Source organism: Dipodomys spectabilis, unplaced genomic scaffold (assembly GCF_019054845.1).
Source record: "Dipodomys spectabilis isolate Male_0828 unplaced genomic scaffold, ASM1905484v1 ptg000004l, whole genome shotgun sequence".
Lineage (NCBI taxonomy): Eukaryota > Metazoa > Chordata > Mammalia > Rodentia > Heteromyidae > Dipodomys > Dipodomys spectabilis.
Window position 1 is genome coordinate 2,347,842 of NW_024870681.1, and position 22,745 is coordinate 2,370,586.

Genomic DNA, 22,745 nt, shown 5'->3' on the forward strand with positions numbered 1-22,745 from the left:
GAATTAAAATACAGCTTTAAATCCTGAAAACTGGAGATGGGGTGTGAGGTGAGCCTAGGATCACCTGAGCCCACAAAACTCAAGACCAGCCTGGGCAACATAACTAGATCCGGTCTCAAAAATAAACAGACCTAGGTATGGGTGGCTCATGTCTGTCATCCTAGCTACTCAGGGGGCTGAGATCATGGTTCAAAGCCACCCCAGGCAGGAAAGTCTGTGAGACTCTTATCTCCAATAAACTACCAAAAATTGGGAAGTGGAGATGTGGCTCAGATGTAGAGCACCAGACTTGAGCACACACACAGGCACACAAAGCGCCCAGGAACAGTGCCCAGGCCCCGAGTTCAAGCTCCTGACTGGTACAAACAATAAAATAAATAAAATTAGAGTAGCCTATTATTAGTATTATTATTTTGGTAATAAAAGGCACGCTCTTGCTACTTCCGTGTTTGAGGTTCGAGGAGAGAGCGTCTGGAATGAGAAACAAGGTGACCGATGACATTTGAGGGTTTCCTTGCACCAGGCTCTTTAAGATGTCAGCAAATACCTCCCCTTTTCAGTAAATATTTCTTCCCATCGTTGTCCAAGCGACTATATTGAACAGCTGCAGGGTTGGCGCTCTGTGGTTAAGAGTGTGCTTACCGGGGAAGCCCGGGATTATCTTGGTGTTCTTAATCGTACTGAGTTTTCCCCACAGTCCCAAGATTCTGCAGCCTTCCAAAACCTCAGCGATGCTCCCAGTAGCCTCCGCTCCCCTGCGTCTTTCTCCGGCGTACAACCAAAAGGTCGCTAGCGCGTGTCCCTCCTCGCTGCCGTGGTCCCGCCTTCTCGTAGCGAGGCTTCCTATTGGAGGAGGCTCAAGCAGCTCCGCCCCTTGGCAAACCTGAGTAGCCGGAAGCGAGCATGGCGGCCGCCGGGGCCGCGGGGGCCGCGGCTACGGATCTAGGTACCGTGGTCTTCGGGTGGAGTCTGTGGGTCCAGAATTACTGGGGAGCACTGCAAGGGGGTGGGAATTGAGGTGTGTGAGAGGTCCTGCACGACGCGGGTGGGTGGTGTTGGACGGGATGCCGGCAGAATGGGGCCAGGGCCCCTCTGGACGCGGGCTGAGGGTCAGTGGGGACAGGTTGCCAGGACTGGTCGGGATTCCCCGGCACGGCGCGGGCCGTCAAACCCGATTCCCGCTCTTCACTTCGTACCCTCGGGTCCCCAGAGGTGATCCGGGGCAAACGCGCCGCCCTCTTCTTCGCTGCGGTTGCCATCCCGCTGGGACTGCCGCTGTGGTGGAAGACCACGGAGACGTACCGGGCCCCTCTGCCTTATGCCGAGATCAGTGGGCTGAACGCCCTGCAGGTGAGACCTCGCCGGGGAGACCCGGGGACCGCCCACTGGGCTAGGCCGAGACCCTGCTAATTACCCTCCCTCCGCCCGCCCCACTCCCTGCAGCTACGGCTCAAGGTGCCAGTTACTGTGGTGTTTACCCGGGATTCAGTGCCTCTGGACGACCAGGAGAAGCTACCTTTCACGGTTGTGCACGAAAGAGAGATCCCTCTGAAATGTGAGTTCCTGTAGGGCTGGAGAGGAGGGGTCAGAGCTGCCTTTCCAGTGTACAGAGGTGATTGCATTGGAGGAGTATCAGCATCCCATAACCTTTCGTTTTTCTTTTCTTTTCTTTAATACTGGGATGTGAATTCCTATATGCTAGGTTACTGGTTGGTTATCTTGGATGATAGAGCTGGAGTCTAGAGAATGTTTGTGGTCAGACAGGCCTCAAACCTCAATCCTCAGATCCCAGCCTCCTGAATAGCCAGAATTGCAGGCAGGCTTGACTAAGAAAATTTAATTAATTAATTAATGGATTTGTCGGTCGTGGGGCTTGAATTCAGGACCTGGGCACTGTCCCTGAGCTTTTCTGCTCAAGGCTATGACTCTACCAATTTGAGGCACAGCTTCACTTCCAGTTTTCTGATCATTAATTGGAGATAAGAGTTTCACAACTTTCCTGTCCAGGCTAGCTTTAAACCTAGATCCTCAGATCTCAGCCTCCTGAGTAGCTAGGATTGCAATTGTGAGCCACCAGCACCTGTCTAAGGTTTAGTAATAATTATAAAGATTTAAGAATTCAATAATTTAATTAACTAATTTAATACTTATTATATTATTATTATTATTTATTTTTTTCAGTGCTGGTGTTTTGAAGTCAATGTTTGAATTCAGGCCTTGCTCCAGCTCTGCTCAGAACTGGTTTTCTACCACTTGGGCCACATTTGTAGTCTAGCTTTTTTTTCCTGGTAAATTGGAGATAAAGTCTTAAAGATTCTTCTGCTGGCTTTAAACCTTGATCCTTAGATTTCAGCCTCCTGAGTAACTAGGATTATAAGCATGAGCTATTAGCATTAGTGTAACAATTTTTTTTTTTTTTGCCAGTTCTGGGGCTTGAACTCAGGGCCTGGACACTGTCCCTGAGCTTTATTGCTCAAGGCTATCACTCTACCACTTGAGCCACAACACCACTTCCAGCTTTTTCTATTTATGTGGTACTGAGGAGTTGAACCCAGGGCTTCATGCCTGCTAGGCAAGCGCTCTACCACTAAGCCATATTTCCAACCCTGTAACAATTCTTTAATATCACCTAGTTCCCGTGTATGTTTAGATTTCCCCAGGTTCTCAAAGGTGTAATTTCATAGCTAGTTTCTTCTAATCAGGCTCAATATATTGCATTTCCATAAATTGTTTTGTTCTTTTTGTGTGTGTGTGCCAGTTCTGTGGTTGAATTCAGGGTTTGGGCACTGTTTTTGAGCTTTTGTGCTGAAGGCTATCACTTTACCACTTGAGCCACACAGCTCTACTTCCAGCTTGGGTAGAAAAGTTCAGGAGAACCCCTACCCTCAAAAAACCCAGGTAAATATCAGTCTGGAGACATGTCTCAAGTGGTAGAGCACTAGCAAAGCAAGCATAAGACCCTGAGTTCAAACCCTGGTATGAGGGGAAAAAAGATTACTTTCTAAGTGGATATTGTTGTTACTTACTGTAGCTATTCATTGTCACATTTTTTTTTTTTTAAGTTTTTTACTGGGATTAAATGGTAACATAAATTTCACAAATCTTGCAGTTTTGTGAGATAGTTAAAGTCACAAACACATTTTAACCTTCACAAGGCAAATCGGCATTATCATGGTCTATAATGTTTGTGAATTCTTACACATTTCTTACACATCGGGTGATATGTACATTTCTTTCCTTTTGCTTAGTGTAAGCTGTTCCCTCTTTCCCTCTCATTCCCTCCTTCCTATTGCTGCCCTTGAGTTGCTTAGTTTGTTTTGATCAATGTCCAGTGCAGCTGATGGGCCCCTCTGTTGTATATTTTCCGGTTTCCCTCTGATTCTGTGCCCTCCTCCTAGCTTCCCTTAGATGTCGTCACTTATTCTTGTAAGGAATCATCTTACTGAACTGTTAGTACTTTTTTTGCCAGTCCTGGGGCTTGAACTCAGAGCCTGGGCACTGTCCCTGAGCTTGTTTTGCTCACAGCCAGCACTCTACCACTTGAGCCACAGTGCCATTGCCAGCTTTTTCTGTTTATGTGGTACTGAGGAATCAAACCTAGGGCTTCATGCATGCTAGGCAAACACTCTACTACTAAGCCACATTCCCAGCCCTGTTTACTACTTCTTTTTCTTTTTCTTTTTGTTGGTCACAGGGCTTGAACTTTGGGTCTGGGCGCTGTCCCTGCACTCTTCAGCTCAAGGTGAACACTCTACCACTTGAGCCACAGAGCCACTTCTGGTTTTCTAGTGCTTTATTGGAGATAAGAGTCTCACAGAGTTTCCTGCCCAGGCTGGGTTTGAACCTTGATCCTCAGAGCGCAGCTTTCTGAGTAGCTAGGATTAAGGCGTGAGCTACTGGCACCCTACCCCTGTTACTACTTCTAATAATTTTTTTTGGGGGTCCGGTCGTGGGCCTGAACTCTGGGCCTGGGCGCTGTCCCTCAGCTCTTCAGCTCAAGGCTAGCACTCTACCACTTGAGCCACAGCGCAACTTCCGGCTTTTTGCTTATGTGGTGCTGGGGGATCGAACCCAGGGTCTCATGCATGCAAGGCAAGCACTCTACCACTGAGCCACCTTCCCAGCCCTAATTTTTTATTTTTATGGTTCTCTGATTTTTTTTTTTTTGAAAATAATTATACTACTTCAAAAGTGGCCATTTCCTTCTTTCTTTTAAGTATTTATAAGTTTCATTTCTCTTATTACATTGAAGTGTAGAAAGTACAGTGTTGAGCTTGGTACCAGTGGTTCACCTCTGTAAGCCTCGCTACTCAGGAGAATGTGATTTGAGGATTGAGGTTTGAAGCCAGCTGGAGCAGGAAAGTCTATGAGACTCTTATCTCCAATTAACCATCAGAAAACCAGAAGTGGTACTGTGGGTCAAGTGGTAGAGTGCTAGCCTTGAGCAAAAAGAAGCTCAGAGTCAGCACTTACGCCCTGAGGTTCAAGCCAGGACTGGTGAAAAAAGAGAAAGAACAATGCTGAATAATAATGAGAAATAGAGGAGATTGCAATAATTTTTTTTTTTACTGACTTCAATGAAATTGTTCTTAGTGTTTTGGGATTAAATGGGTCTTTACTAAGTGTGTATTTTTTGTCATTAAATGTGTCTTTTTACAAAAGAATATTTATTATTTTGGGCTATCAATTGGAATGACCTTTTTTTTTCCTTTCACATACTGATATAATGAATCTTTTTTTTTTTTTTTTTGTCTGTCATGGGGCTTGAACTCTGGGCCTGGGCCCAGGTGCTGTCCCTCAGCTCTTCAGCTAGCGCTGTACTACTTGAGCCATAGTGCTGATTTTTCTGCTTATATGTTGCTGAGAAATCGAACCCAGGACCTCATGCATACAAGGCAAGCACTCTACCACTGAGCCACCTTCCCAGCCCCAATATAATGAATCTTTAATTAATTAATTAATTAATTTTGCCAGTCCTGGGGCTTGAACTCAGGGCCTAGGTACTGCTTTCCCTGAGCCTCTCTGTGCTCAAGGCTAGAGTTCTACCACTTGAGCACAGCACCACTTCTGGCTTTTTTCTGTTTTTATGGTACTGAGGAATTGAACCCAGGGCTTCATGCATGCTAGTCAAGCCCTCTACCACTAAGCCACATTCCCGGCCCATAATCAATATTTTAATAGACTCTCCAGAGGGAAGATAGGCAGAAGTGAGAACCAGGTTGTCTTGTGTTTATCATCCTTGCTGAAATTATTAGAGTTGACTGTGGCTGCTTGGTGCTAGATCTTTGTAAACAACCAGTTTTCCATCCTCAGTTTTCTGGCTGGAAATGTGACTGACATCTAATGCTTGATCTTCTCATTATACTGTTTCTTTCTCTTCAGACAAAATGAAAATCAAATGCCGTTTCCAGAAGGCCTATCGGAGAGCTTTGGACTATGAGGAGGAAGCCCTATCATTGAGCAGTGTGCATGGTACTAGAAGCAGTGGTCACACCAATTCAGAAGATGCTTACTTTTTTCCTTCTGATATTAAGTATAGAATTCCATGATGTGGGCTGGGAAGGTGGCTCAGTGGTAGAGTGCTTGCCTTGCATGTATGAGGCCCTCAGTTCCATTCCTCAGCACCACATAAGCAGAAAAAGCCGGAAGGCAGTGTGGCTCAAGTGGTAGAGCCCTAGCTGAAGAGCTAGCTGAAGAGCTGAGGGACAGCACGCAGGCCCAGAGTTCAAGCCCCATGACCGAGAAAAAAAAAAAAAAAAAGAATTTCCATGATATGTCTGTCTTAGCTTGCAAAGCCTTTCTGAGGTGCCTTAAAGTTTTAGCCTGAGGGCTTGAGAGCAGACCTCTGACTTACCTGGCATTTGAGTGTGAATGGAGGAGTGGCCCAAGTACTCTGAGGTGTGTAGCGGAGATGGAATGGTGTTTCACCTTCTCTTTTTTTTTTTTTGTCGGTCGTGGGGCTTGAACTCTGGGCCTGGGCGCTGTCCCTCAGCTCTTCAGCTCAAGGCGAGCGCTCTACCACTTGAACTACAGCGCCACTTCCGGTTTTCTGGTGGTTTATTGGAGATAGGAGTCTCTCGGTCTCTCCTGCCCAGGCTGGCTTTGAACCGAGATCCTCAGATCTCAGCCTCCTGAGTAGCTAGGATTACAGGCGTGAGCCACCAGCGCCCGGCTTCACCTTCTCTTGTCTACAGAGGCAAAAGCCATGTTAGCCGAGCCTCAGGACCAAGCAGAGGGCTCCCTGACTGTGTATGTGATCTCTGAAAACTCTTCACTCCTTCCCCAGGTAAGTAAGCAGAGCAGCTCAGGACCTCCTTTTTATAACAGTGTTGTCTCTGTCTCCTATCTGCTACAGAAAACTCCACATGTCTCTTTGTGTTTGTGTGTGCCAGTCCTGCAGCTTGAACTTAGGGCCTAGGCATTGTCCCTGAGCTTTTTAAAATTTTTTATTTTTTCTTAAGTTTTTTTATTGTGATTAAGTGATTACATAAATTTCGCAAATTTCACAGTATTGTGAGATAGTGATACTTAGTTAAAGTCACAAGCACATTCTAACCTTCATGGGGCAAATTGTCTTTATCGTGGTCTATAAGGTTTGTGAATTCTATGAGCTTTGACGATACAGTTATTTCTTTTCTTTTTTTTTTTTTTGGTCCAGAAGTGGGGCCTGAGCTCTGGGCCTGGGCGCTGGCCTCAGCTCTTCAGCTCAAGGCTAGCGCTCTACCACTTGAGCCATAGCACCACTTCCGGCTTTTTTATTTTCTGCTTATGTGGTGCTGAGGAATCGAACCCAGGGCCTCATGCATGCAAGGCAAGCGCTCTACCACTGAGCCACCTTCCCAGCCCCGGTATAGTTATTTCTAACACATTGGGTGATATGTACATTTCTTTCCTTTTGCTTAGTGTCAGCTGTTCCCTCTTTCCCTCTCATTCCCTCCCTCCCATCGCTTCCATTGAGTTGCTTAGTTGGTTTTGATCAATGTCCAGTGCAGCTGATGGGCCCCTCTGTTGTATTTTTTCCCCTGTTTCCCTCTGTTTCTATGTCTTCCTCTTAGTTTCCCTCTGATGTGCACATATATACCATATATACGGTTAGCAGCATAGGATCATTTAGTAATGCCAGATGAGTGGAGGTCCTATGTTTCTCCAGTTTTGTTTACTTTGTTGCATCTCCTTATGTTTTGGATTTAACATCCACATATCAGGGAGACCATGTGCCGTTTGTCTCTTTACTCTTGGCTTACCTCACTCAACATGATTTTTTCTAGTTCCATTCATTTCCCTGCAAATGCCATTATTTTGTCCTTTCTAATGGCTGAATAATATTCCATTGTACATAGGTATCACAGTCTTTGGATCCATCCATCTGTAGTGGGGCATCTGGGTTGTTGCCATATCCTGGCTATTGTAAACAGTGCTGCAATGAACATGGAAGTGCATGTGTCCTTGTATCCTGGTTCCTGTTTTTCAGGATAGATGCCTATGAGTGGTATGGCTGGGTCATAGAGGAGATCTATATTTAGCTTTCTGAGGACCCTCCAGACTGCTTTCCAAAGTGGTTGTATTAGTGTACATTCCCACTAGCAGTGTAAAAGGGTTCTTCTTTCTCCGCATCCCTTCCAGCATTTCTCGTTGGCTGAATTTAGGATGCGGACCATTCTGACTGGGGTAAGGTGGTAGGTATCTCAGGGTTGTTTTTGTTTGCATTTCCTTTACAACCAGGGATGGTGAACATTTCCCCATGTGTTTCTTTGCCATTTCTATCTCTTCTTCTGAGAAGTCTCTCTTTAGTTCCCTTGCCCATTTAGTAATTGGTTTGTTAGGTTTGGGAGGGATTTGTTTCTTGAGTTCCCTGTATATACTGGATATTATTCCCTTGTCTGATATATTGCTGGTAAATATTTTTTCCCAATTAGTTGGCTGTTTTTCTAGTTTGGATGCTATGTCTTTAGCTGTGCAGAAACTTTTTATTTTAAGGAAGTCCCACTTGTCGAATCTCTCTCCAATTTGTTGTGACCCTGTGTCCCTGAGCTTTTTTGCTCAAGGCTAGCACTCTACCATTTGAGCCACAGCTCTATTTCCTTCCTGCCCAGGGAAGTTTCAAACCATGATCCTCAGATCTCAGCCTCCTGAGTTACTAGATTACAGGTGTGAGCATAGGTTCCCGGCTCCACATATTTTAAAAAAGAATGTCAGTAAAGGTTTATTTATTGACATTGGTTTGGGTCTTACTAAATCCAAGACTTAGCTGGGTGTTGGTGGCTCATGCCTATAATCCTCAGGAGGCTGAGATCTGAAGATCATGGTTCAAAGCCAACCTTGGAAGGAAAGGCCGTGAGACTCTTTATCTGCAATTAACCACCAGAACACTTGGAAGTGGTGCTGTGGCTCAAGTGGTAGAGCACTCACCTCGAGCTGAAGAGCTGAGGGACAGCGCCCAGGCCCAGATTTCAAGCCCTGTGATTGACAAAAAAAGAAAAAAAAATCCAAGACTTATGTGTGGTGAAAGTACCAGTGACCATGTAAAGTAGTGGGAAAAAAAATCAGTAATATTTATAAGAATAACTGAGCTGGGCGTGGTGGCCCTCACCTGTAATCCTTGCACTTAGCTGAGGCAGAAGGTTCAGAAGTTTGTGGCCAGCCTGGACTGCCCAGTGATACCTTGTGACAAACCACCCTTCCACTTGATCATTATCTCCTCATTTCCTCCCCACGCCTCCTCCCAAAGAAGCTGATTTAAATAAGTTTTGATGAGAATACAGATGATACGTTGACCTTTTCATATTAGGAGCAGATTGCTGGGTGGGAGCTAGGCCATCTACCATTTCTCTTTTTAATTTATAATTAAATATTTATTTTTTTAATCATTATTATTAGTGCCAATACAGGGACTTGAACTCAAGGTCTCATGCTCTTATTCAGCTTTTTTGCTCAGAGCTGGTGATCTACTACTTGAACCACTCCTCGGTTGCATTTATTTTGCTGGTTAATTGGAGATGGAATCTGACAGACTATTCAGCCTAGGCTGTCTTTGAAGTGTGATCCTAAGATCTCCAACTTCTGAATACCAAGGATCATAAGCATAAGCCTTTGATACCCAATAAAATATTTAAATTTCATTTAAAAAAAATGAAAGAATCTGAGTCTGGTGGTTTATTCCTGTAATACTACCTAGTTGGGAGTCCAGGCTGAGGAGGATCACCGTTTGTGGTCAGCCTAGCAAAAAGTTAGCAAGACACTACCTCTGTGTTTTTTTTTTTGGGTGGGGGCTGGAGGGGGGAGTGCTAGCTAGTCTTGACACTTGAACTCAGGCCCGCAGTGCTGTCCCTGAGCTTTGTTGGTCAAGATTAGCATTCTACTACGTGAGACACAGCTCCACTTCTGGTTTTTTGGTGGTTCATTGGAGATAAGAGTCTCAGGACTTTCCTACCCTTGCTGGCTTTGATCTTCATTGCTTTTTTTTTTTTTTTGGTTGGTCGTGGGACTTGAACTCGGCCTGGGTGCTGTTCTTGAACTCTTCAGCTCAAGGTTAGCGCTCTACCACTTGACCACTTGAGCCGCAGTGCCACTTCCCGTTTTCTAGTGGTTTATTGAAGATAAGAGTCTCACAGACTTTCCTGCCCAGGCTGGCTTTGAACCATGATCCTCAGATCTCAGCCTTCTTAGTAGCTAGGATTACAGGGATGACCACTGTGGCCTGGCTAAGATACCATCTTAACCAATAAGCCTGATGTAGTAGTAATCCCAGCTAACCTAGAAGTCCAAGGCTAGCCCTGGGCAAAAATTGTGAGACCCTGCCTGAAAACTAACTAGGGGGTAACTCAAGTAATAGTGTGCTTGCTACTGCTGAGGGAAAAAAAATGAAAGAGAATTTTAGTGAATATCTATGTATCCAACCCCATTTTGCAAACTCTAATGTAATAATATATCTGGAACCTGTGATCAACATGATTATACCCTACTCTGTTTAGTACCAGGTGACTGTGTTTTGTCCTTTTCTTTTTCTTTTTCTTTTTCTTTTTTTTTTTTGGTCGGTCATGGGATTTGAATTCTGGGCTTGGGCACTGTCCCTACCCTCTCCAGCTCAAGGCAAGCGCTCTACCACTTGAGCTACAGCGCCACTTCTCGTTTTCTGGTGGTTTACTGGAGATAAGAGTCTCATGGATTGGGGCTGGGAAGGTGGCTCAGTGGTAGAGTGCTTGCCTTGCATGCATGAGGCCCTGGGTTCCATTCCTCAGCACCACATAAGCAAAAAGAAAAAAGCCGGAAGTGGCACTGTGGCTCAAGTGGTAGAGCGCTAGCCTTGAACTGAAGAGCTGAGGGACAGCGCCCAGGCCCAGAGTTCAGGCCCCATGACCGAACCCCCCCCCCCCCCAAAAGAAAAAAAAGAGTCTCATGGAGTTTCCTGCCAGGGCTGGCTTTGAACCATGATCCTCATATCTCAGTCTCCTGAGTAGCTAGGATTATAGGTGTGAGCCACTGACACCCGGCTTTGTCCTTTTCTTTAGAGTTCAATCACATGATTGAATAATGTAGTTAGTTTTTTTTTTTTTTTTTTTTTTTTTTGGTCGGTCATGGAGCCTGAACTCTGGGCCTGGGCACTGTCCCTCAACTCTTCAGCTCAAGGCTAGGGCTCTACCACTGAGCCACAGTTCCACTTTTGTTTTTTTCTGCTTATGTGGTGCTGAGGAATTGAACCCAGGACCTCATACATGCAAGGCAAGCACTCTATCACTTCCAGCCCCTTTATTTAGTTTTGAACTTATATAACTACATAATATATATGTATTGCAGGACATCTATATTTTTCAGCAACTTTAATTTTGCTCAAGATTTATCTTTGAGAGAATCATCTGTGCTGATATGTATAGTTGGATCTCTGTTTCATTGTATGAACATAATTTATCTGTTCTGTTTCTGAAGGGAATTTAGATTACTTAGCTTTTCACTATTTGATTTAATGCTGCTGTGAACGTTCTTGTCCTTGCCTCTTCGCCATGAGTTGCTTTCATAAGTCAGACCTTCCATTTATGTAAATAATTCTGCTGGGAGTTACTTTCATAAGTCAGACCTTCCATTTATGTAAATAATTCTGCTGGGAGTTACTTTCATAAGTCAGACCTTCCATTTATGTAAATAATTCTGCTTTTCTTGCTCAGCATGTCTTCTGTTGGTTTCCAGTTTACCATTTTACCCCCCTAAAATGTAAATGCTGGTTAGACCTGGTCTTTCCCAGTGTCTACTGGGAAAGAAAAGACAATGGAAATATATGAGAGCACTCATATAAGGTTCCAGCTCAGAAATGCTGAGTTAATAGCTCACCATGGATCTAGAGAGTGGGGTAAGCCTTTGGTTAATATCAAAAGGCAAAATTTTCAAATATAGATGTCAGATTGAGGCATAGTATCAGCACTTGGGAGATTGAGAAAAGATGATGGCAAATTTAAGGCCTTCATGGGCTATATAGTGTGACCCTATCGCAACAAAAGTAATCAAAACAGAGAAAACCTAGAGTGCTTTTCTGCTTTTTTTTCACTGTGTCATGGGCATTCTGTCCCTTGCTCACTCCTCACAGGACATGATGAGCTACATTGGGCCTGAGAGGACAGCAGTTGTACGGGGGATAATGCACCACGAGGCTTTTAACATCATTGGCCGTCGTGTGATCCAAGTAGCCCAGGCCATGTCTTTGACTGAGGATGTGCTTGCTGCTGCTCTAGCTGACCATCTTCCAGAGAACAAGTGGAGCTCTGATAACAGGCGGCCTCTCAAGTCCAGCTTGGGTAGGACACTGGGCTTGGCTGTAAAAAGGAAAAGGAAATGAGTTATGTGGAGCAAGAAGGAATCTGCAAACAAAGTCCTTATTACTTTCCTCTCTGATCTCAGCTTTTTCTTTTCCCTTCCCTCCTTCCCTCCTTCCTTCCTTCCCTCCCTCCCTCCTTCCTTCCTTCCTCCTTCCTTCCTTGCTTCTTTCCTTCCTTCCTTTCTTCCTTCCTTCCTGTCTTCTTAAGTCCAACACTCTGCCACTTGAGCTATAAATCCACTTCCAGGTTTTTGGTGGTTAATTGCAGATCTCAGTTTCCTGAGTATGGAGGTATAGGCATAAGCCATGGGTGCCTGGCTCAACCTTTTCTTTTTCTTTTTTGTGCTAGTCCTAAGGCTTGAACTTAAGGTCTGGGCACTGTCTCTGAGTGTTTTTTTTTTGTTTGTTTGTTTTTTTGCCAGTCATGGGGCTTGAACTCTGGACCTGGGGGCTGTCCCTGAGCTCTTCAGCTCAAGGCTAATGCTCTACTACTTGAGCCACAGTGCCACTCCCAGTTTCCTGGTGGTTAATTGGAGATAAGAGTCTCACAAACTTTCCTGCCTGGACTGGCTTTGAACCTTGATCCTCAGATCTCAGTCTCCTGAGTAGCTAGGATTATAGGCATGAGCCACCGGCGCCTGCTCCTTCCAGCTTTTTGTTGGCGAATTGGAGATTAGAGTTTCAGAGACTCTTGCCCTGGCTGGCTTGAACTGTGACTCTTAGATCTCAACTTCCTAAGTAGGATTACAGGTGTGAGCCACCAGTGCCTGGCTTCAACTTTTTCTTAAAAACACTTAGTTTTTTTCATCCCATGTTTATCTTCCCTTTGGTTCTATGATAGTAACCCAATCCTATTCCAGAGGAGAAACAAGTTCATTTTAGGAGGGGGGTAGAGGCTGTCCCTCTTCCTTGATCCATAAAGCTGACTTCACTGACTTCTGTTTCTCTAGGGTATGAGATCACCTTCAGTTTACTCAATCCAGACCCCAAATCCCATGATGTCCACTGGGACATAGAGGGGGCTGTCCAGCGCTATGTGCAGCCCTTCCTGAATGCCCTCAGTGCTGTTGGCAACTTCTCTGTGGACTCCCAGGTGAGATTTTTAGGAAACTTCTCGAAGTTTCTACATACTTAGTGTTAACATAGACCTCTCTTCTACCATCCTTTAGAGCTTGATGATTTGGTAGTACAGGTGTATGCATAAAGGCAGGTACTGACAGAGGCTGACATGGAAAGATGTGTGTGCATATTTGTGTCTGTCCATCTGTCACTGTGGGCTGGTTCTGGTGTCTTTACTTTCCCTTGATGTCCAGCTCAAGGAGTTCTGTCAATGCCTGTTAACATAGCAACTTTGTTATGGCTCCCTTTAGAACTTACTCAGAAGTTGTACCTAGAAGTTAATGCCATCAGTCATCCTAAAGGAATTTATTTAAAAACAAAAGATGGACCAAAAGAACGAACCTCCTGTATCATTACTACATGTGAGTCTGGTAATGATAAAGATGTAAGAATGTAGCTTTCTACCTCTACTTTGGCCAAGGTATATCACTGTGACCAGGTAGGGAAAACACAGGAGAAATTTAGCAAGTCTTGGTAGGGGGAGTGGTTACTTCTGAATAACTGGCTTGATGTGGTTTTGTAGCCAATGACTTACGTGACTGTTTGCCTCTTTGTTAGGAAACCTGGTAAAAATGGATGTTTTTCAAGCATGTAAAGCATTTAATTATTTTATTTCATATTCCTGTTTCTCTTAGCTCTGATTTTAAGAAAGTTTTTATTTGTTTATTTATTTATGTGCTTATGTATTTATTTATTGGTATCAGTCCTGGAGCCTGAATTCAGAGTCTGGGCACTGTCCTTGAGTTGTTTGTTTGTTTTTTCCTCAAGGCTAGTGTTCTATCACAGAGCCACAGCTCTGCTTCTGGCTTTTTTTGGTCGTTAATTAGAGATAAGATTCTTACAGAACTGCATGCTGGTGGTTCACACCTGTCCTTGGTTGTGTCTTTTTTTTTTTTTTTTTGTATCTTCGCCTTTTTATTAGCATACATTAGTAGTACAAAGGAGGATTCATAGTGAGACATTTCTACACATGTAAACCATGTATCCCCATCAACCTCACCCCCCTCTGAGATCACTCTCCTCTATCTCACTTTCCTTCTTAAACAATTTTAATAGATCTTATTGTTCTCTTTTCATAATGCAAATAAACTACATAGGCCATATTCATCCTTATTCAACATCTTCATTAGCGCTCCCTACCCCCAGTAGGGTCCCTCTCCATCAGAGTCTGTTTTACTTGCTGATATTCGTGTGTGTGTGTGTGTGTGTGTGTGTGTGTGTGTGTGTGTGTGTGTGTGTGTGTGTGTGTGTTCGTTCCTGGGGCTTGAACTCAGGACCTGGGCACTGTACCTGACCTTTTGTGCTCAAGGCTAGCTGATATTCGTGTGTGTGTGTGTGTGTGTGTGTGTGTGTGTGTGTGTGTGTGTGTGTGTGTGTGTGTGTGTGTTCCTGGGGCTTGAACTCAGGACTTGGGCACTGTACCTGACCTTTTGTGCTCAAGGCTAGTGTCCTACCACTTGAATCACTTGAGCTATTGCTCAATTTCCAGCTTTTTTTGGAGATAAGAGTCTCATGAAATTTCCTGCCCAGGCTGACTTTGAACCTCCATTCTAAGATCTCAGCCTCCTGAGTATTAAGGATTATGGCATGAGCCATAATCTGGTACCTGGTACCAGATTATTATCTGACTTTTTTTTTAAGTGTTGGTTAATTAAGGGGATTCATTCAGGTGTTTTTAGATATGCTGTATTATGTTTTACTCAGAATAATCTCTGCTTTCCGGCCCTTCCAGTACCTTATTGCTTATATATAATATAATATGTATACATATATATATATATATTTTTTTTTTTTTTTTGTCAGTCATGGGGCTTGAACTCTGGGCCTGGGCACTGTCCTTGTGCTCTTCAGCTCAAGGTGAGCGCTCTACCGCTTGAGCCATAGCGCCACTTCGGGTTTTCGAGTGGTTTATTGGAGATAAGAGTCTCACGGAGTTTCCTGCCTAGGCTGGCTTTGAACCGCAATCCTCAGATCTCAGCCTTCTGAGTAGCTAGGATTACAGGCTTGAGCCACCAGTGCCCGGCTGCTTATATATTTTTAAGGCACTCCAAATCTTTTTTGGGAGAAAATAGATTGAAAATCAATATTAAAAGTCACATCTTCTCTTTTTGCTCCACAGATCCTTTACTATGCCGTGTTGGGGGTAAACCCTCGCTTTGACCCAGCCTCATCCAGCTACTACTTGGGCATAAATAGCCTCCCCCATGTGATTAACCCTGTAGAGTCCCGTCTGGGTGAGCTCCTGATGACAAATATCTGTTTTCCAGGCCAGGGAGACTCAGGAAGGCACAGCTTGGGATTGAAGGAGTTTTGTTTATTGTGATGCTTCTCAGTCTAGGTCCATATGAGGGGAGTAGAGAAATTTAGGCTCCTTTTTTTTTTCTTTGTCTGTACATGATCATCCTGGGCTTGAACTCAGGACCTGGGCATTGTCCCTGAGCTTTTGTGCTCAAGGCTAATACTCTACCACTTGAGCCATAGCTCTACTTTTGGCTTTTTGGTGGTTAATTGGAGATGAGTCTCATGGACTGTCCTGCATGGGTTGGCTTTGAATCTGTCCTCAGATCTTAGCCTCCTGAGTAGCTAGGATTACCGGTGTGAGCTACTGGCACCTGGCTAAGCTCCTTTTTTGTAACATTCTGATGACATCTCCATGTTCACACCTGTCTTATTAAAAAATCATCCAAGCATTTCTTAGTGAATGACTAGGCTAGGTCTTCTTTAAAAGCTTTTTAGGAAAGATACAGGCACATGTAAGAAAGGCAGTTGAAGCACATGAAGGTAGAATTTGAATGGATGGTTCTGCTGATTGAAGTGGAAGAACTCACAGCTATGATTTATGATCTTTCAATTTTGAGGGTGGACTCTAGGAAGAGTGGTCATGGCCAGTAACTATAATTCAAGTAAACTAATCTAAATTTGAGTACATCACAGTTAGTGATGTACTCAGGCACTGGAGGGCCCAGTGTGGATCAGGTGTGATGGGAGGAGTAGCTTTGGTGGGTGAGGCATCAGCAAACTCCTCTATTCCTTTTTTTTTTTTTTTGCATTACTGGGGCTTGAACTCAGGGCCTTTCACTCACTCAGCTATCACTTTACCAATTGAGTTTGGTCTCTAGCCCTGCTTTTTGCTGTTTTTTTTTGGGAAAGAATCTCATGATGTTGGCCAAAGTCTTGTGAATTTTTCTGCTAGAGCTGGCTTTCACTTATGACTCAGCCTCCTGAGTTGCTAATAGTTGTGAGCCACCAGTAGTTAGCCTCTATTCATTCTTTTTCTTTTTCTTTTGGTGCTGGGATTTGAACTCAGGGCTTCTCATTTGTAGGCACTGTACTGCGTGAGCCACAAATCTAGCCTTTTTTTTTTTTGGGTCCGGTTGTGGGGGGGCCTGAACTCTAGGCCTGGGCGTTGTCCCTCAGCTCTTCAGCTCAAGGCTAGTACTCTACCACTTGAGCCACAGCGCCACTTCCAGCTTTTTCTTTTTGCTTATGTGGTGCTGAGGAATGGAACCCCTTGCCTCTGGCATGCAAGGCAAGCGCTCTACCACTGAGCCACCTTCTCAGCCCCAAATCTAGCCTTTTTGTGCCATTCCTGGGGCTTAAACTGAAGGGCCTGGGTGCTGTCCTGAGCTTTTTTGCTCAAGGCTAGCACTCTACCACTTTTACCTTTTTGGTAGTTAATTGGAGCTAAGAGTCTCACAGACTTTCCTGCCTGGGCTGGTTTTGAACCGTGATCCTCAGATCTCAGCCTCCTGAGTAGCTAGGATTACAGGTGTGAGCCATTAGCATAGGCTTTCCATTCATTTGACAAACAACAGCTGAGGGTCTGCTTTGTAGCAATGCTGAATACAAAGACCCAAAGGCAATTTGGGCAAAGGGAGCTATACACTTAGATGTGGAAGTGTAAGAACATAGACATTTAGGGAGCTCAGTGCAGTCCTGTGGCTAGAGTATGAGTGAGTGACCAAAGATGAGGTTGGCAAGGCAGAAAGACACTAGATCTTAAGGATTATATAGGCTAAGTGTGGTGGCTCACACCTATAATTCCAGCTACTTGGGAGAATTGCAGTTCAAGACCAGCCCAGGCAAAAGTTAATGAGACCCACTCCCCATCTCAATAATTCAGGCACAGTAGGCATGTATAGTTATATTTATGTGGGTAGTTACAGCCAGGCTGTAGATAGGAGGATTGTGATCCAGGCAGGCCTGGGAAAAACTGCAAGACCTGAAATTGAAAGCAGAAAAGGACTAGAGTATAGCTCCATTAGTAGAGCACCTGTCTAGCAAGCATGAGGCCCTAAGTTCAGAACCACAATAACAACAACAACAAAATCGTGTTAAAGAGTTTGCACTTTGGGCTGGAAATGTGGCTTAATGGTAGATTGTTTGCCTCGCATGCATGAAACCCTGGGTTCAATTTCTCAGTACACATACACAGAAAAAGCTGGAAATGGTGCTGTGGCTCAAGTGGTAGAGTGCTAGGCTTGAGCAAAAGAGGCTCAAGGATAGTGCCCAGGTCCTGAGTTCAAGCCCCTGCACTGGCAAAAAAAAAAAAAACAAAAAAACTTTAACATGATATTAAGTTATTGAAGGAGGAGGAAATTGACCTGAAGTCAGATTTGCACTTGTGCATAAAACTAGTGATTATAAGGGAGTGCCTTGTGGCAGTGGCTGAAGGAACTGTCTTAGCCTGCTAAGGAGGGACTTTTCAACAGGAGAAAACTCCAGGGGTGCTCTAGAGCTAAGTTCTGGGCTCCATCTATGTAGCATATCTTGGGAGAAATTCAGAGGTCTTTAACTAGAAGATATCCTAGTAATGATCAATAGGAGAAGCTGAGCCCCAGCATGGGTGGACAGTAGATTAGAGACCTAGAGTTAAGATTGAGTTCTAACATACTTTGATATCCTAACTTTGCTTCTCTTTGTACCACAGGATCCAGTGCTGCCTCCTTGTATCCTGTGCTCAACTTCCTACTCTATGTGCCTGAGCTGGTCCACTCCCCGCTATACATTCAGAACAAAAATGGGGTTCCAATGCCTACAAACGCCTTCCACAGTCCCCGCTGGGGTGGCATTATGGTAATAGTCATACTTAGCAGGTCTGGAGGCTGAGTTTCAAGGATAGACATATTTTCCTGAAACTATTCCTACAGCTTTTCTCCTGAGTTGGGAAGGGGCAGGTATTCTCTGTGGTCCAGCCTAGGGACCTGGGGTCAGGCCCTAATGGGCTAAGAGTGTGTTCTGTGCCCTTCCTCTGCTAACCCTTATCTTCTTTTCTTTAGTGTTTTTGGTGTTGACTTTTTTTTTTTTGGGGGGGGGTGGTGCCTGTACTGGGGCTTGAACTCAGAGCCTGGGTGCTGTCCTTTAACTTTTTCACTCAAGGCTGGCACTCTACCACTTGAACCAGAGCTCTACTTGTGATTTTTTTAGTGTTAATTGGAGATAAAAGTCTCATAGAGTTTCCTGCCTGGGCTGGCTTTGAACTTCAATCCTCAGATTTTAGCCTCCTGACTAGCTAGGATTACAGGCATGAGCCATTGGTGCCCAACTTGTGTTGTGACCCTTTTATGCTTACCAGTTTGCACTTAGGCCAGCCCATAGCACCATCTTAGTTCCATGGAAATCTTGAAAGGTTAGGAACTCTCTCTCCCCTGTTAGACCAAAGCTTCTCATAGTGTGGGAACTATGTAATAGTTTGTTTATTTGTTTATTTATTTATTTATTTACTTATTGTGAGCCATGGGGCTTGAACTCTGGGCCTGGGTGCTGTCCCTCAGCTCTTCAGCTCAAGGCTAGCGCTGTGCCTCTTGAGCCACGGTGCCACTTCCGGTTTTCTGAGTAGTTTATTGGAGATAAGAGTCTCACCGATTTTCCTGCTGGGGCTGGCTTTGAACCTTGATCCTCAGATCTCAGCCTCCTGAGTAGCTAGGATTACAGACGTGAGCCACCGGCCCTTGGCTAATAGTATTATTTTTTTGTTTTTGTTTTTGTTTTTTTTGGGTCCAGTCATGGGGCCTGAACTCTGGGCCTGGGCACTGTCCCTCAGCTCTTCAGCTCAAGGCTAGGGCTCTACCACTTGAGCCACAGTGCCACTTCCGGCTTTTTTCTTTTTGCTTATGTGGTGCTGAGGAATCGAACCCAGGGCCTCTGGCATGCAAGGCATGTGCTCTACCACTGAGCCACCTTCCCAGCCCCTAGTATTATTTTTTTTTTTAAAGCCTTTTTTATTTGTTTTGTTTTGTTGGTCCTGGAGCTTAAACTCAGGGCCAGGGCTCTGACCCTGAGCCTCTCTGTGCTCAAGGCTAGCACTCTACTGCTTGAGCCATTGCACCACTTCCAGCTTTTTCTGTTTATGTGGTACTGAGGAATCAAATCCAGGGCTCCATGCATGTTAGGCAAGTACTCTACCACTAAGCCACATTCTCAGCCCAACCTTTTTATTTTCACAGAATTTTAAAAGCTTAACTGAGATAATTTACTGAAAGGACCTCATAGTAGGTACTTAAGAAAAGATTAGCAGCCAAGTGCTGCTTGTTAATGCCTGTAATCCTAGCTACTCAGGAGGCTGAGATCTAAGGATCGTAGCTCAAAGCCAGCTAAGGCAGGAAAGTCTGTGAGACTCTTCTCTCTAATTAACTACCAAAAAGCTAGAAATGGAGCTGTGGCTCACAGTGGTAGAGCACTAGCCTTGAGCATAAAAGCTTAGGGACAGTGTCTGGGCCCTGAGTTCAAGTCTCAGGACTGGCACCAAAAAAACTCAAAACCAGTTATCTAGCAATGCTGTTGGTTTGTTGCTTCTAAGACCGGAAGACAACTTCTTTTCTCTCATTATCCTCAGCATGCTAAGGGCAGAGCAGTGCATGGTCTGGTGTGATAGTGTGGCAAACTGCATTTTCCCCTCTTTTCAGGTATATAATGTTGACCCCCAAACCTATAATGCCTCTGAGCTGCCAGTGAGAGTGGAGGTGGACATGGTGCAAGTGATGGAAGTGTTCCTGGCTCAGTTGCGGTGAGGCCTTGGGTGATCCACGTGGGGATGGCCATGGAAAGTGTGGCTGTAGTCTCTGCTCTCAAAAGTAAAAGAGGAGAATGAAATCGCACTTGGTGGGGAGAGAGCCCCAGACAAGCCAAAAAAAGGTTCCCAAAGATGGCTTCGAAGGAAAAGCAGCTAACAAAATCTTGTTTTCAGAAAAATAGACTTCCTGGAAGTGAGGTATCCAGGTGTGATTAGGACACTTCAGAAAACAGCTGAAACTGAGGGCTGAAAGCTCACAACCGTAATCCTATTCAGAAGGCCTCAGCCTTCTTAGGATACTGGTTTGAAGCCAGCATAGGCAGAAAAGTCTGTGAGACTCTCGTGTGTATGTGTGTGAGTGAGCTGATCCTGGAGGAGCTTGATCTCGGGCCTGGGTACTGTCCCTGAGCTATTACTTTTATTTTTGGGGGTGCTTAAGGCTAGTGGTCTACCACTTGAGCTACAGCTCCATTTCCTGAATTTTGGTGGTTAATTGGAGATAAGAGTCTCAGACTTTGCTGCCTGGGCTGGCTTTAAACCATGATACTCAGATCTTAGCCTCCTGACTAGCTAGGATTATAGGCTTGAGCCATCAGTAGCCAGCTATGAGATTCTCCTCTACAGTTTACCACCAAAAAAAAGTCAAAAGTGGAGGTATGGCTTAAGTGGTAGTAGAGCACCATTCTTGAATAGAAAAAAAAACTAAGGGACAGTGCCCAAGTGTCAAGTTCAATCTCTAGTACCAGCTCCAAGAAAACAAAACAAAACAAAAAAAACAAAACCCAAAGCCCAAAGCAGCTGTTGACTTCTGCTAACTGACTGGTTGAGTGTGGCTGCCTGAAGCTCTGTGATGAGGATTCTAAGACCGTGTCTGGATCGTCAGGATAGAGTATTGTGATGATTATCAATGTCTGTCATGGGTGCAGCCTTAGACAAGCACAGCACACATACAAAGGTGGTCCTGGATCATCCTTTAAGTCTTTTTGACCCCACGTATCTAAAGAGAGGCTGGAGAGAAAAGGGATTGAACTAAGTTGATATTATCCGAAATATTTTAGCTATAGATGCTTTTTCAAGCAAGGCCTTGGAATTCTTTTTTTTTTTTTTGGGTCAGGTCGTGGGGCCTGAACTCTGGGCCTGGGCGCTGTCCCTCAGCTCTTCAGCTCAAGGCTAGGGCTCTACCACTTGAGCCACAGCGCCACTTCCGGCTTTTTTCTTTTTGCGTATGTGGTGCTGAGGAATCGAACCCAGGGCCTTGAGCATGCAAGGCAAGCACTCTACCACTGAGCCACCTTCCCAGCCCCCAAGGCCTTGGAATTCTAACAAGTGAAAACAGTAACACTGGTTGAAATGTGGTTTGGGGTTTCTGGATTACTAGGGTTGCTGCTTATCTACCATGAGTCCTATGGTTTTGGTAAGACTGAAAATCATTAGCTTAGAGTAGATTTTCTAGGAATCTTAAGCCATTGTCTCCCATATTCTGGTCACAGCAACTTTTGCTCTCTCTTGGCTGTGCCTACAGGCTGCTCTTTGGGATTGCTCAGCCCAAGGTGCCTCCAAAATGTCTTCTTTCAGAGTTTAAGAGTGAAGGACTAATGACTTGGGAGCTCGACCGGCTGCTCTGGGCTCGGTCAGTGGAGAATCTGGCCACAGCCACCACCACCCTCACCTCCTTGGCTCAGCTTCTGGGCAAGATCAGCAACATTGTCATCAAGGATGATGTGGCGTCTGAGGTGAGTGGGTAGAGGGAGGATGGATTCAGTGGCCTAGAATTAAAGTAGTCGGAGAGGACCAGGGTGAGTATAGGCGTGCTGTCCTTAAATGCTTTGGCCTTCCTTAAGGTATACTTACTGAGTTCCCCAGCAAGGGTCTACACGAGAGGGAATGAAGGTGCTAAGCTGACCCTCAGAAAGTGAACCACAGCCCTTATTAGACCCATTGACTTCCATATATTCTGGGTGGACTCCAGGCAATCCCCCCTGCTAGATTGAAGGCATAGTAAAGTACAGTGCCTTCCCCACAGATGTATTGGATATATTAATGATTCCCTTCCCCTCCCTTTCCTAGGTGTATAAGGCTGTGGCTGCAGTCCAGAAGGCAGCAGAGGAGTTGGCCTCTGGGCACTTGTCATCTGCCTTTGTCGCCAGCCAAGAAGCAGTGACATCCTCTGAATGTGCCTTTTTTGATCCTTCACTCCTCCACCTCCTCTATTTCCCTGATGACCAGAAATTTGCCATCTACATCCCACTCTTCTTACCTATGGCTGTGCCCATCCTCCTGTCACTGGTCAAGATATTCCTGGAGACCCGGAAGTCCTGGAAAAAGCCTGAGAAGATAGACTGAGAGGGAAGCATCTTAGTAGAAAGCCTTCCTTTCTGGCCAGTGTGGGAGGTGGTGGGTTGAGAAGCATCTCAGTGAAGCCTGATGGGGATGACTTTCTCCAGTCTCCTCTGTTGGTTCTCTGACAACACTCCAACATGGGCTCATCCTTCTTCCCTTTGCTCAGGTTCTGGTCCTCTACTATCACTTCCAGAAGTCTCAAGACATCTGGGAGCTGGGTGCTGGTGGCTCATGCCTATACTCTAACTACTTAGGAAGCTGAGCTCTGAGGATTATGGTTCAAAGCCAGCCAGAGCATGAGTCTGTGAGACTCTTATCTCCAATTAACCACCAAGAAGGCCAGAAAGGGAGTTGTGGCCCAAGAGGTAGAGTGTTAGTCTTAAGCAAAAAAACTCAGGACAGTGCCCTGGCCTATGAGTTCAAGCCCCAGGACTGGCACCAAAACAAAACAAAAAGTTATCTGGTTCTCCA

At 45.0% G+C, this 22,745-nt stretch overlaps 1 protein-coding gene across 1 annotated transcript; it reads left to right on the forward strand.

Annotated features, from left to right (window-relative positions):
- Positions 1–882: 882 nt before the first annotated feature.
- Positions 883–22,346, forward strand: Pigs (phosphatidylinositol glycan anchor biosynthesis class S). Its single transcript, XM_042692386.1, has 12 exons — positions 883–946; positions 1,211–1,350; positions 1,444–1,555; positions 5,383–5,472; positions 6,195–6,286; positions 11,576–11,783; positions 12,754–12,896; positions 15,042–15,156; positions 17,853–17,998; positions 19,828–19,928; positions 21,457–21,667; positions 22,002–22,346. Exons 1-12 carry the CDS (start codon positions 904–906, stop codon positions 22,275–22,277), a joined length of 1,677 nt encoding a protein of 558 aa, XP_042548320.1. The 5' UTR covers positions 883–903; the 3' UTR covers positions 22,278–22,346.
- The last annotated feature ends 399 nt before the right edge of the window (positions 22,347–22,745 follow it).